This window comes from Pleurodeles waltl, chromosome 4_1 (assembly GCF_031143425.1).
Source record: "Pleurodeles waltl isolate 20211129_DDA chromosome 4_1, aPleWal1.hap1.20221129, whole genome shotgun sequence".
Classification (NCBI taxonomy): Eukaryota; Metazoa; Chordata; class Amphibia; order Caudata; family Salamandridae; genus Pleurodeles; species Pleurodeles waltl.
Genome location: NC_090442.1, coordinates 253,312,748 through 253,326,582, shown reverse-complemented (window position 1 = coordinate 253,326,582; position 13,835 = coordinate 253,312,748). Strand labels below are relative to the sequence as shown.

The window sequence follows — 13,835 nt, the reverse complement described above, 5'->3', positions numbered from 1 at the left end:
GCTCGTCTTCTACTTCCGCCTTGGTTAGAGGTGCTCCTGTTGTTGATATATGTAAAGGGGAAACTTGGGCTTCCGTCCATACGTTCGCAAAGCACTGTTGCTTGGATTCCAAAGTGAGGAGGATTTCTTGGTTTAGGAAGACAGGCACCAAGCTTGAAGTGTGAAACTGCTTGGGGAGTCTACTCAAAAGGTAAGAAATCCAGAGGTCAATGTTTACATCAGAAGAACAAGTTACTTACCTTCGGTAACGCTTTTTCTGGTGGATATAGTATCTACCTGTGGATTCCTCACTGACCTACTCGCCTTCCCGTTGCCGGTCTGAATATACCAAGAAGAGAAGAAATCTGTTTGCACATAATGCTTGCATTTGATATGTTATATACATGAAGTGCACATATATAAATCTTTGATTGGAGAATGCACATGTTGTTGTATTTGTGACATTGGTTTCACCTGTTCGCCCTGAAGGTATGGAAAAAAAAGTGGGTGAAACTGACATCAGCACACCAGCGAGGACTTCTTATGGATCTGTTGACTTCAGACGGAGCCCCACTATTGTGACGTCTTAGTCGATGTGGCGAGCTAGAGAGAAACAAATGCTGTTGAATCCCGGCGCATTGCGATATTCAAAAGGTAAGGAATCCACAGGTAGATGTATCCATCAAAATTTTTAAAGTTAGGACCACAATCCACAAGTCGCACAACAGCCCTTAAAGATGTAGTGTCAGTTTTCAGCTGGTCATCACTGCAACCTATATGGCTCCATTTCCCTTGTTTACTTCCCTTAATTTCCTTTAAAAAAGGTTTGTGAATGAATTTTTCTCCATATCATCTAATTTACTGGTGACATTTATACATTTTAAGCATTTCAGTTTTTTTAAGTAAGTGGAATATAGCCTGTTTTATCGGCTACTAATTTTTAATATTAAATAACAATATATGGCATTTCTCAAGAAAAGATAAGGAGAAGATAGAATTCAGCTATTTATGCTGTTGGAAAAATTGCCCCATGATCCCATGTGTGGTTGGGATTATATATTGCTTATGATTATCAAAGGCAATTTCCTAAACAAAAAGTTAGTTATCTTCGGTACCAATCTTTCCGGTAGATACTTAATTTATCTGCACATTCCTAACCTTTGTATATTCACCAGGCAGCAGACTAGTCTGGAAATGCTTGCAATAGCTCTCTGGTCCTGGCAGATTCCTTTGGTTCCTTTACGACACCAGGGCAGGGCTGTGATGACATCATAGGGCTATAAATTGACAGGAAGGGCAGTTCAATTCTGTTTTTGCTGCAACATTGACGCATTAAGAAGAAGACTGACAATCAGGCAGGGCTGCAATACAATTCCAACCTTGTCATCTTATTAGGAAAGGCAACAATATACTCAAGAATGAGGAACAGGGCAGGTAGGTCAGTGAGTAATCTGCAGGTCTACCAGAAATATAGTTACTAGAGTTAAGTAACTTTTTCTTCTGAAGGATACTTCTACCTGCAGATTCCTCACCTCAGAATAGACTCCCAAACAATAATCTCCTTGGGTGAATGGACTGGAGAACTCAACCAGAAAGACATGAAGGACATCCCTTCGTACTTCCAAATCCAAGCAATTGTCTTTGTCAGAAGTATGGAAAGAGGACGATGTATACCTTACAGATATCAGCCACCAGACCCACTCTAGCCAGGGCAGAAGTTGGGGATTTTGCTTGAATGGAATTAGCACTGCTTCCTCCAGGTGGGACTTTATTGGCTAAAGCATAATAGATCTTGATGCATAAAACTATTCAGCGAGGTAGAGTTTGAGTCTAAACTGGACTACCTCTCCATTTTTTAAAGCGAGGAGCAGGTTATCAGAGTAAAATTCTGTTGTGCGGTTGAAGTAGAAACTTGCATTGTGTTGGGCTTTTGAAGCCTCTCTTTCCTTAGACAAGAGGTGTAGGAGGGATTAAAGATGGTAGGTTGATGGTAGAAAGGAGGCACCACCTTTAGTTTGCAACACCATTTTGTTTGGGTAAAAACATGTAACGGGGGGCAGACATACTAGGCCTGCAACTCGCTGACTCGACAAGCCAAGGTGACAGCAACTAGAAAAACAGTTCTTGACAGCAACAGAAGCAACTGGCAGATGTGCATAGTTTCAAATGGGAACCAAATGGGGCCACAGTGTCAAACCTTTCAGAAATCTTATTACCATCACAGAATTAAACAGAGAGCGTTTATCAGGTAAGCAGAGAAAAGCAGAGAGATCCATGAGATACCCCTTGACAGTAGCCATCACACAGGCTAGTTAGGCCAAGAACAGTGCGAAGTGCAGTAGGTTGGTGTTAGAAACTGGGTCTCAGGTTCAAAGAGGTTTATATTCTATCCAAGTAGTGACCACAATCCTAGTCAGGGCAAATAAGATACACACTAAAAGTTTACCTGGGCCCACCCTCTGGTAGCTTGGCACAGAGCAGTAGGCTAAACGAAAGAGGCAATGTGCAAAGTGTTTGTGCACACACACAGTGACACAGTGAAAACATCACAAATAGACTCCACACCAGTTTGGAAAAAAAGCCAATACTTATCTGAGTCAACCAAAACGGCAAAAATCCAACATACACAAGTCATGAATTTTCAAAGATTAAAGTAAAATGCAATGCCTAGAAGACAGTAGCTCCAACCCGAACTATCTGGTTGTGCTGGACAAGGGCAAATTCAAAAGTGCAGTCTGATTGCAATGAAGCACAGGCCAGGTACAGGAGTCACGCAGATCCACTGACAGTACCTTTGTTCCGTCGATTCTCAGTGCTGATGCGTTGATCTTGAGGACAGGATGCATCGTGCTTGCAGGTGAAACGTCATTTCCTGACTGGGCAACGTCGTTGATGCGTCGATGTCCAGAAATGATGAGTTCGGTTTTGACATGTCAGTGCTGATTCGCCCAAGCCGGGGCTGCGTTGTAAGTCGGGGTCGTTGATCATGCAATTGGCGAGCGGTGTGCTTGGCTTCGGTGCAGGTACCGGCAAAGTGCCATTTCTGCATTGGAATGTGTTGGTTCCAAGTGATGCACCAATGTTGTTGCATCAGATCTTGCGTTGCAGCACCACAGTCACCTCCAAGGGCCCAGGACTGGATCTGGCACCACTTGGCAGAGTAGGACTTACAGTGGAAGAGCACAAGTGCTGGTAGAAAAATGCAAGTAAAGTCTTTGCTATCCCTGAGACTATGGAAACAGGAGGCAAGGTCAGTCAGGACATTGGAAAACTTTAGATTGCAAAACTTAGAATCCAGTCCTGTCACTCCCAGGTATGAAGTAGCAGGCAACAAGCCAACACAGCAAAGCAAAAAGCCAAGTGGTAGTCCCTCCTGACAGCCCCACGGTCCTTCTTCCTGGTAGAATGTCCTCAGTCCAGTACATGATGTCAGAGGCCCAGTACTTATACCCAAATGTGCCTTTGAAGTGGGGGAGACTTCAAAGAGCAGTTCTGAAGTGCCCCAGTCCCCTTTCAGCCCCGTCCAGTCTAACAGGAGGTGTGGGGGGGTTATCAATCACTTATGTGGGGTCAGACCATTACTGTTTGAAGAGTGAGTGCCCCATCCACTTCCTGCCCAGAAAGACCCTACCGTATGCAGATGGGATACAGGGACAGTTGCATGTCCTGTATTTATGGCTGTCTGGATGGAATGCACAAATGTAGCTGTTACTTAACCTTACACAGACCAGGTGTGGATTGGAGGCAGGCTAAGGGCAGATGATGGTTAAAGTAAGAAAATGGCAACTTTCTAAAAATGTGGCATTTTCAGACCTTCAATTTAAAAAACACCTTCACCAAAAGATGTGTTTTTAAACTGGAAGTCCAGAGACACCAAACTCCATTTTTCTATATTTTGCCAATTTGAAATTACACTTAAAAGATGTTTTAAGGCAATTCCCATACTAGCCTATGGGAACGATGGTCCTTGCAATAGGGAATAACAAATTTAAGAGTTTTGCACTACCCGGACATGTTCAACTTAAAAGTACATGTACACTTTTTAAATACTCTGCACCCTGCCCTTGGGGGGTAACCAGGGCAAACCTTGAAAGTGTCTTCCATGTAATAAAATGGAAGGTTTGGTCCTGGCAAGTGGGTACACTTGCCAGGTCAAAATGGTAGTTTAAACTGCACACACAGGTTCTGCAATGGCAGGCATGAGGCATGCTTGAAAGGTCACCATAGTGGGTGGCACAATCAGTGCTGCAGGCCCACTAGCAGCATTTGACTTACAGGCCCTGGGCACACATTGTGCACTTTGCTAGGGACTTACTAGCAAATCAAATATGCCAATCATGAGGAAGGCAATGTTATAGTGTTTTAAATATAGAGCACATGCACCTTAGCACTGGTAGCAGGGGCAAAGTGCCCAAAGCCCTAAAGCCAATAAAAACCAGGTCAGAAAAAGAGGAGGGTGAAGGCAAAAAAGTCCCTTGATGACCCTGCAGAAGGGCCATTTCCAACAATTGGCAAGGGTCACTTTTAAAGGGTTGATAGTCTTCTTGGCACACCAGGAAACAAACGTATTCCATCTCCCTGGGTGAACAGATTTTATGGATGGGTGGGGCCCAGAAAGGATGACTTCCATCATTTTCAATGATAACAGAAAGGCACTAAGATGTCTCGGCTTAATCTCCATGCATGGAGGAGTTGGCTGTGAAGATTGGGGTGCAGGACCTAACCCCACTCCTGAATGGGACAACAGGTCCACTTGGATGGGAACACAAAGAGGGGCCACAATCAACAGCTTCTGAAAGTCTATATGCCACTCCCTCGGGCCAATAAAAGTGAATTGAGCCCAGTCATGGCAAATCTCACTTAGAATCCGGGGAATCAAGAGCGTGGGGTAAGCGGACAATGGAGGGAAAATTTCCACTCTAACTGAAACGCATCACACAAGGTGCCCTGCAACAGATGGTGGACGGCTCCAAACTTTGGGAAGTGAGCATTGTCATGAGTGGCAAAGAGGTCTAGGTGAGGACTGTCCCAAAGAGCATGGTGATGCCAATAGCGGTCAGCAAGAAGACAGCAAGACACCAAATGAGACATTCAGTCCTGGTCTTCAACAAATCTGCCAGATGGTTGGCCACCATCCAGAGTCCATGCTGGTGTGCACAGGACCAAAGTCTCTCGAGTTCTCAGCAGAAAGTCCAAGACCCTACTACTCCTTGCTTCTCAAGTACCACATTGAGGTCATATTGTTGTTCCAAATCTGGAACGACTGACTGCTGAATGTCAGGAGGAAAGCCTCAAGCACCAAACAAATCACTCTAGGTTCCAGCAGACTGACGTGAGAACTCTGCTCTCCTGAAGACCATTTGCCTCCCTGTCCTAAGGTAGAAACATCCATTACTTACATGTCCACTACTGGAGTGGAGCCGAAAAGGTCTTCCAAGAGGATCTCTGTGAATTCCACACAAGGAATTCTTCCAGAGCCCCTTTATGTTGGAACCACTGTCTGCAAAGGCACCACTGTAGGAACTTCAAGTTCCAGCATGCATGAGTCTCAGGAAGATGCAGGAACCCAACAAACAAGCACATGAAGGACATTTAGGAATAGGACTCAAGCTCAACCAAAAAATCATCTGAAAAAAATCCTGAATGTTTTGTATCTATGGAGGAGGGAACTATCTGAGCAAGAAGGTATACAGTGCCACCACTACAGCCAGGATGAGCTGAGAGGGCGCAAGGTGAGATCTGGGATGATTGGATGAAAACCTAAAGTCGAACAACAGGGAAGCGGTTACCTGCAAACTACGGAACACCAGCTCAGGCGACTTGGCTTTGATCAGCCACTCATTCACTTATGGGAATTCCGCAATCCCCAGCCTTTTGGGCTGGGTGGCCAACACTGCCATCGCCTTCCTGAAGACTTGAGGTGCTGATGTTTAACTAAGGCAAGCACTGTGAAATGGTAACAGATAGTACTCAGCACAAACTGCAATTACTTCCTATGAGACTGCATGATCGGAATGTGAAAGTATGCACCCTCAATGTCTAAAGACCCATCCACACTTCCAGCTCCAGCACCAATAAAACCTGAGCCAGTGACAGCATCTTAAAATTGTCTTTTCTGATATATCAGTACAGGACCCTAAGACTGAGGATTGGCTAATGACGACCATCCTTTCTGGGCACTAGGAAGTATCAAGAGTAGCACCCCTTGTCCAGCTTGTTTTGGCATCAGTTTTACTAAAACTTACTGCCATTGGATCTATACTTCCTGCTGCAGGAGTCGCAGGTGTTGTTTTGGATCCTGGGTGTGACAGGCAGGACAATGTGGTGTCTTGGTTGCCTGGTATACATGGGCTTCCCAAGTCATAGTGATGTAACAGCTGAGTAAGGGTGTTCATTGGTCAACTCCGTGTTCTTTAGTAGAATGTATAATACAATGTGTAATGTTTGCCTTTCAATGGAGGATAGTTGGAGTCATCCTCTGGGCGCTTTCATGTGGCCTGATCTTATGCTGAATCTAATAAATCTTATGAAGATCAAAACACTGGGGAGAGGATCATGTTTTACAGACAGCTGGGGGGATGCTGGTGGAACAGTAGGGTGTACTCATATTCTACTATTTGTAGGATTCAGAGGTCTGACATGATGTATTTCCAGGCCTTTAGAAAAAGGGACACCCTTTCTCCCATCAGATGGAGTGCTCCTTCCCAGGCAAACTACTGTTGCATCCCAGGTGGTGCTGGTAAACAGAAGGAGAGAGGGAGATGTCTGTCACAGCCCTTATATTTCCCTCTGTACCGGGGTACAAGGGAGTACCTCTTCTACTTCTACCTTCCATACAGAGTTGTGATTTCCTTAAAAAAAAATCCTAGATAAATTTGTTGGCTTCTTAAGTAGCTGACTGCAATCTCAAAGAAGCAGCTATTGCTTTACCTTATTTGAATTGTTCTATTCCCACATCTGCTTTTTGTCTCAGCAGTCTCTCCCTGTCAAGGGCATATCCAACAAAGTGTTCATAAAATCTGAGGCGAAGCCAGTGGCTCATAATCATGCATGGCGCTTTAAGATGACTGACATGCCCATTGATTTTGCCATGCTGTTTGAAGTGTCTAGGCCAGCTCACACTAAATATCTAGAGGCAGATTTACCATCTAATACTACTTCCAAGAATTGCTCCTTCAGAAGGTCTGGGAGAACTGAGATTACCATGGCTTTCATGACCAGGAAAACCATGGGCACATCTACCCAAGAGACATGTGGTGTTAAGTGAGAGACGGGCTGAGCTGGCAGTCCAAAAGTCCTTTTACCTGAGGCATCAAGGAGGTTTGACTTCATATTAGGAGAATGCGTAAAGAAAGCTCCACAACTGAATCTGGCTGTGGAAGAGCTCTGTACTACCATGCTTTCAGGTGAGGGGCAAATGGTTAGGAAGGTTTGTTCCCCTGGTGCTGGTCTACATCGGCGAGCAATGCCCCTATTAGCCGTTTGATATGAGGATAGTTTTACCCAGGGATCCTCCAAGAAGCCACCAACAACCTTGTTGGAAGCAAACATTCTGAAGTGGATGGATCCACATGTAGGATGTCTAGCAAGGATATTGTCTTGTTGCTCAACTCTAAGCAGTGTTAGATCAATGAGCTTGTTTGCATCCCTAATAGTAGAATACAAGGCTCACATTTCTAGAGGAAATTTTCCTGAATTGTCAATGTCTAGACACATGTCCAATCCACTGGCCTCCTGGAGGGCTAACATATCTGAATACGGCCCAGAGTCACCACTGTCACCATCTTGGGACTGGACATCTGAATCAGCCATCATAGTGTGGTATGGGATGCATTGACTGTTCTCCAAAAATGATGGATCTTGGGCGGCAACAAGGGTTCAGGTGAAGGTTTCGGTGCTCCTGTCGACGTCAAGGGTCTTGGCGTAGGCACCCCTGACCAGAGCCAAAGTTTCCACAGATGGCGACCATAAAGCTGGTGGGAGTGGAAATGGCACAAGAGTCAGAGACTGCACTGGATAGAATCTGTATGGATTCAACAGCACCAAAAGCTGTGGTGGCCTACAACTAGCCATACAGGGCCCAAGGAAGCTCAAGAGGGAACGCTGCCTTCCTCATGGCATGAATGAGGGCTAACGGATCTGTCCCTAGATACTTCAAAAAAGCAGGCATCAATGCCGGTTATGGATTTGGAGGAGGTGAGAGTGGAGACAGCTGTGTTGGCTGAAGGGGTGGGAGTATACACAGGTGATGCCACCAGGGAAAATCTCCATCTACTCCGAATCCAGAGACTGGGACCTGGACTTATCTGATTTTGATCTTCAAGGCGAACAGTGGTTCTTGTCTCTGGTCTTGTCCTTCAAAGACCTGACAGACGGAGACAACCTCTATGGTGATCTAGACTTACCCCTTGACCGAGACCTCATCCGGCAGTATCCCCCAAACACCTTCTTTAGACTAGTCACATACAGATTGGCTCAATGCTCCTTGATGGCCATTGGTTGGAGCTGCCGTCATACAACAACATGTTTTGCCTCAATCCTGAGGCACCAGAAACAGCTGTCATGCAGATCTGTGATACACATTTGGGTGCTCTATCGACAACACTCTTTAAAACCACACCTCTCAGGAGGTAGAATGTCCCTATCAGCACTATCTGCAAAACATTTTGAGAAGAAAACATTCTTCACAGAATGGGAGAGAACAATGATCTGGATGAATCCAAACTCACAGAAAAAAATGAAGCTGACATTAGGGCACAGGGCGTGATATCATCAGGTGCTTGAAGTCGTAAGGGAGCCCGCACCCTCTGCCAGCACTTGAAATCTACTGAATACGTTTTGGAATCAGTCTGGCAACTGGGGAATATTCAAAGGTGAGGAATCTGCAGGCTGAAGTATCAATCAGAAGAAGAAGGTTATTTACATAATTTGTAATTGCATCTTTCATATCATGGTTGGGGATATGAGCATTGAATTTAGTATGTGAGTGATGGTTGTTGTGGAACAACTTGAAAATAAATCCTTGAAAAAACGAGATTAAGGAAGGCATGCTGCATCTTACAAACTATGAATAATTAATAGAATGTATTGCACATTTTATATAACAGCACATAATATATTCACTTTGGGAAATGTATTTTTTTTTTTTTACTGAATATGTTAAAAAAAATCACTTTTACACAGGTCTTTCTGCATGTTTCATAATAATTTTTGTCAAAAAACAAACATGCAAAAGTTAACCAATGAGGAGCATACATCAAATATAATCCTCTGATGTGCTAAAAAATTAGAAAACACTGAAGATGCCACTTTTACTACCTCGACTTCTTTTTGGCGCCTTTGTTCAAGCAGTATTCGTTCTTGGTCGGTTTTTTGCTCCCACTGTACTTTATCCAGTTGTTGTGCCAGTGTTGCAACATTTTTCCGCACTTCTTCCTTCAATTTTTTGTATTGATCTAGCTGTACAAATATAATTTATATAAAATTGTAATGATAGTAATACAAATAGTATTTTAAATGAAACACTTCACTCTCAATGTCTTACTCTGGGTGGCCTTGTAATGACAATAACTGGATTTCGGAGCTCAAATCAGTGCAAGGTGTGCAAAAGTAACACACATCCAAAACGCTTTTTTGTTGCAAAATCTGAATTTGGAACAGTGAAAATCTGCAGAAACAGCGACACCACAAGAAGTTTATTTAACACTTGCATTTATGGGATGCACACCATTGAAGATGTCCTTTTTTGTTAAAAACTCCTTGAGGAATTTGTTATCACTTCTGATGGTAAAATGTGTACACAAACAAATGAGTTAAATTTCACTATAAGACAGATTATCAGTGTCCTTTTATATGGTCTGGCTTGACTGCACAGCTGTTGCCAGACAATTATGTGAAAATCGCCAGAAAAGGGGCTTTGGCTCCGCCTACATTTTGGGAGCCAGTTCTGTTTGTTTTGATTGAGTAGAAGTTGTGTGCTTCTACAAAACAACTGTTGGCCTCCACAGAATGTGATCATTTTATTTATCCAGCTACTTGAGCTTGCACTTTCAGGGCACCCATCACACTGTAATGCTATTAAAAAAAAGTCTTAGATAACCAGATAATTGATGGTGTTTTTCTCTAGTAGCAGCACAGATGGAAAAAGGGAAGTAATTTACCTACAAGAACTTTTAGGTTGGGCTTGACAGTGCAACTCTCACCTGCCCTTATGTGATCAACACAAAATTGAGCTTTCAGAGTCCTACTGAGAGAGGAGCATAGTGTGTGTACAGGATTTGACTGGGCCTAATTTGTGTGCTTACACAAAAAAAACGTCTGCATGCATTGCACCTTTTGGCTTGTGGCAAAATGCTTATGCTCAATGCAGCAGGACTGACTTGGTAATGGTAGCAAACCAGTAATCATGGCTATAAGCCTGATCTGTTTGTCTGAAATGTTATGATAAAGGCACTATCTCTGACGTATGTATTTTGTAAAACATATGTTAATGTCAATAGGCATTTTGGTGTGGATTGCTATTCCTCTATCTAGGCCTATAGACAAGTATGTTGTTACATGGAAAATCACAAAGGACAGTAGTAAGCAAGGGTTTGAAGCTGGGAACCCACTCCTAAAATTGTGGTGGTTTTAACTGTGGTGTTTCATGTTAGGTCCTGTTGAGTAGGGTTGTATATTGTTTTGTAATCTGTATTTTTCTATTTATTTTTTATTTTATAGCTATGTAAATGATGGTTCCCAGTTTATGTGCACTGAAATTGGCTGGTGTTGGATAAAGTGTGATGGTAATGTTAAAGGGTAAATGCTTCATCATCAGGTCAATGGGAAAAGCATGCGAGATTTCATACCATTGATCTGTTTATTATCAAACGCTATGACAATGCCACTAAGCCTGGCCTATTTATTGTGAAAAGCATGCATTAAAGAGAATAGACTTTTAAGGATGAATTGTTATTACACTGTGTTAAAGCCTGCAGGCAGGTATTTTGTTACACAAAATTCCACAGATGACTGAATTTGGCAAAGGTTTTGGTGCTGGGGATCTACCGGAACAACTGTAGCGATAGAAGGTATGCACTTCAATAATCCTTAGTTTTCTTAGGAGTGATACTATTTTGCATTGCCATCTGTAAATTTATATACATTTGTATTTTTATGATTCTATGCCAGATTTTTGCCTTGTGGAAAGATTAAACTCAGTATAATGGGTTTAAGTTGGTTATGGTAACACGTCAATGATAAAGGCTATATGCCTGATTGTTTACTATGAAATGTTACAATAAAATCATTAGGTGTGACACATTGATTGTAAAAAGAATATGTTAAGTTTAAGGCTGGATTGTTTTTACTCTCAATTAAAGCCTTCAGATAGGCTTTTTGTTACAATTAATATAAAAAGGGTTGGTTTTGGTGCTGGTTGTCCCCTCTGACAACTCCTCTGAGAAGTAATTTATTGTGATGATTAATGCTAGGCCCTAAAGGGAGGGACTGTATATATTGTTTTGCCAACTGTACTTCTGTACATCTTAGTGATTTTATAAATGTATGCTTTATGTTTGCCAGCTTCTGCATACTCCTGTAGGCCTCAGCTGTATATAGTGTCAAGCCACTGGTAAAGAGTACAGGCCTTAGCAGTTCACTGGGAAAGTTATGTCAGATTCCATAGGTGTGATCTGTTTATAATGTAAAGTTATAAAAAAGCAAGTATGCATTAATTATTGCAAAAGGCATGTGTTAAAGGCAAGCAAACATCTGGTTTTTTAGTACACTGTGTTAAAGGCTGTAAGAAGGCATTTTGAAACATAGAATCCTACAGGTTACCATAGTAGGCAAGTGTTTTGGTGCTTGTGACCCCCAAGATCAAACCACTGGGATAGACAATTTGCTCTATGGTTAGCCTTATTAGACTCTATTAATAGTGATTCTTTATTGGTTTGACAACTGCATTTTGTACATATTTGTAATTATTTTATGGTATAGTTGATGGTTGCTATGTAGCGAGTCTTAGGAACCTATACAGTACGTCTGAGTTGCTTACTTTGACAGGCGAATGATAGGGGTTACATACTTGATTGTTTATAATGAACATTTTAAATAAAGGCAGTAGGCCTGATATACCGATTGTGAAAATCATATGTTAAAGTTAAAAGGCATTCAAAGGTAGATTGTTATTACTCTGTATTATAGCCTACAGCTAAGTATTTTGTTACATGGAATCTCACAGATTACCAAAGTAGGCAAATATTTTGATGCTCGTTACTGTCTCTAACAAACCAAATAACAAACCACATTCTTTGTCTCTTATAGCTTTTATAAAGCTCACATCTTGAAAACTAGACTAGACCAGACTGATCTCTACTGGAGTGAATGGGCCACCCAGAGCCCCATGAGTTGAACTGTTGGTGTGGCCTTGGACCTTGCTCCATACTCACCTCATGTCCAGAAAAACAGTCCTGTAAGTTGATGCTAAGTACCCATAAGCAGTGTCTGTTTCTTTCCCATAGGATAACATTACGGCACCAGAGGCTGAAAAGCACCTCTGCACTGGGATGCCTCAGTGCCTCCCGAAGTGAATTGTTAGTGCTGCTTTGGACCTTGCTCCATCCTTACCTTAACTCCAGAAGAACAGTCCTGTAGGTCGTTGCTAAGTTCCTGAATGCAGTACATATTTAATTTCCCATAGGATAACATTAGGGCACCTGAGGCTAAAAAGCACCTCTGCATCCAGACGCCCCAGTGCCTCCCGCAGTGACCTGTTGGTGCTGCCTTGGACCTTGCCTCATACTTACCTTAACTGAAGACGATGGCTCCAGTAAGTTGCTGCTAAATACCCATATGCAGTGTATGTCCCCCCCACAAGATAACATTATTGCTGCAAAAACTTCACTGTCAACTTTTGAAACTGAAAAAATTCATAACATGAAAAATCATCACCCGATTCCAATGATCTTGGAATCAAAATTTATAAAAAGTATGTATTATTTTTATAAATTGGTGGTAGATTTTTTTACTGAGCGTGTCTCGCTTACTAGCTTTGTATGTGCAATACATGCTTAGCAAAACCCTCTGATATGCCTAACTGCTCAGCCACACTACCACAAAAGAGAGCATTCGGGGTGTCATTTGTGCCTCTTTTATTCCTCTGGGGTTTCCTTGGACTCTTTACACAGTGTACCTCTTTTTGACCCCCTATGTAAAGAGCCAGCTTTCCACATCTTCTCCAGTAATTAGAAGATCCAGATAATCAATGTCAGTACATCCAAAAAAAACACTTTTCAACCTCTAAAGACATCCCAGGCATTGAATGAACGTCTTGTACGTCTCTTAATTGTGTTCTTTCCAATTATTTCCATATATATACACATCACTCTAAAAGAATTACACTCCCGCTATTTAACACACTACACTCTGAAAAATGCACAAAATACCAACTTAAACTTTATTTTCAGGAACCAGGAATATTAACCCCTTCTGTGCCTTGGATGCAACGGTTACGTCCTCGGCAGCACCGCTCGGGAGCCGAGGACGTAACCATTATGTCCTGCACCAGGCCCATGGAAAGAGCGCTCCCCCCACGGGCATCCCCCCACCCCCTCCAATGCAAGGATGGAAGGTGACTCGCTTCCCCTTTCACCCCTGCCACTCCCCCAACCCCCCCCCCCCCAGTGACATCTGATGAGGTCAGCGCGCCATCGCGTGTGGACCTCATCAGAGGTCGCCTCCATTGTGCTGGAAGCATGGCTTCCAGCGTGATACGAGGAGAAACAGATTAGTTTCTCCTCAGTACACGGGCAGAAGATGTCAGGGAGGCAGGAAAGGAAATGCTTTTCCTTTCCTTTTCATGTCTCTCTGAGCCT

At 42.8% G+C, this 13,835-nt stretch overlaps 1 protein-coding gene across 1 annotated transcript in view; it reads right to left on the bottom strand.

Moving 5' to 3' along the window:
* SMC1B (structural maintenance of chromosomes 1B) overlaps nucleotides 1-13,835 on the bottom strand; it is a 2,375,007-nt gene that overhangs the window by 1,896,916 nt on the left and 464,256 nt on the right. Inside the window, exon 7 of the mRNA XM_069228259.1 lies at nucleotides 9,298-9,438. Within this exon, the coding sequence (XP_069084360.1) occupies nucleotides 9,298-9,438 (141 nt within the window). The remainder of the gene's footprint in view (nucleotides 1-9,297; nucleotides 9,439-13,835) is intronic.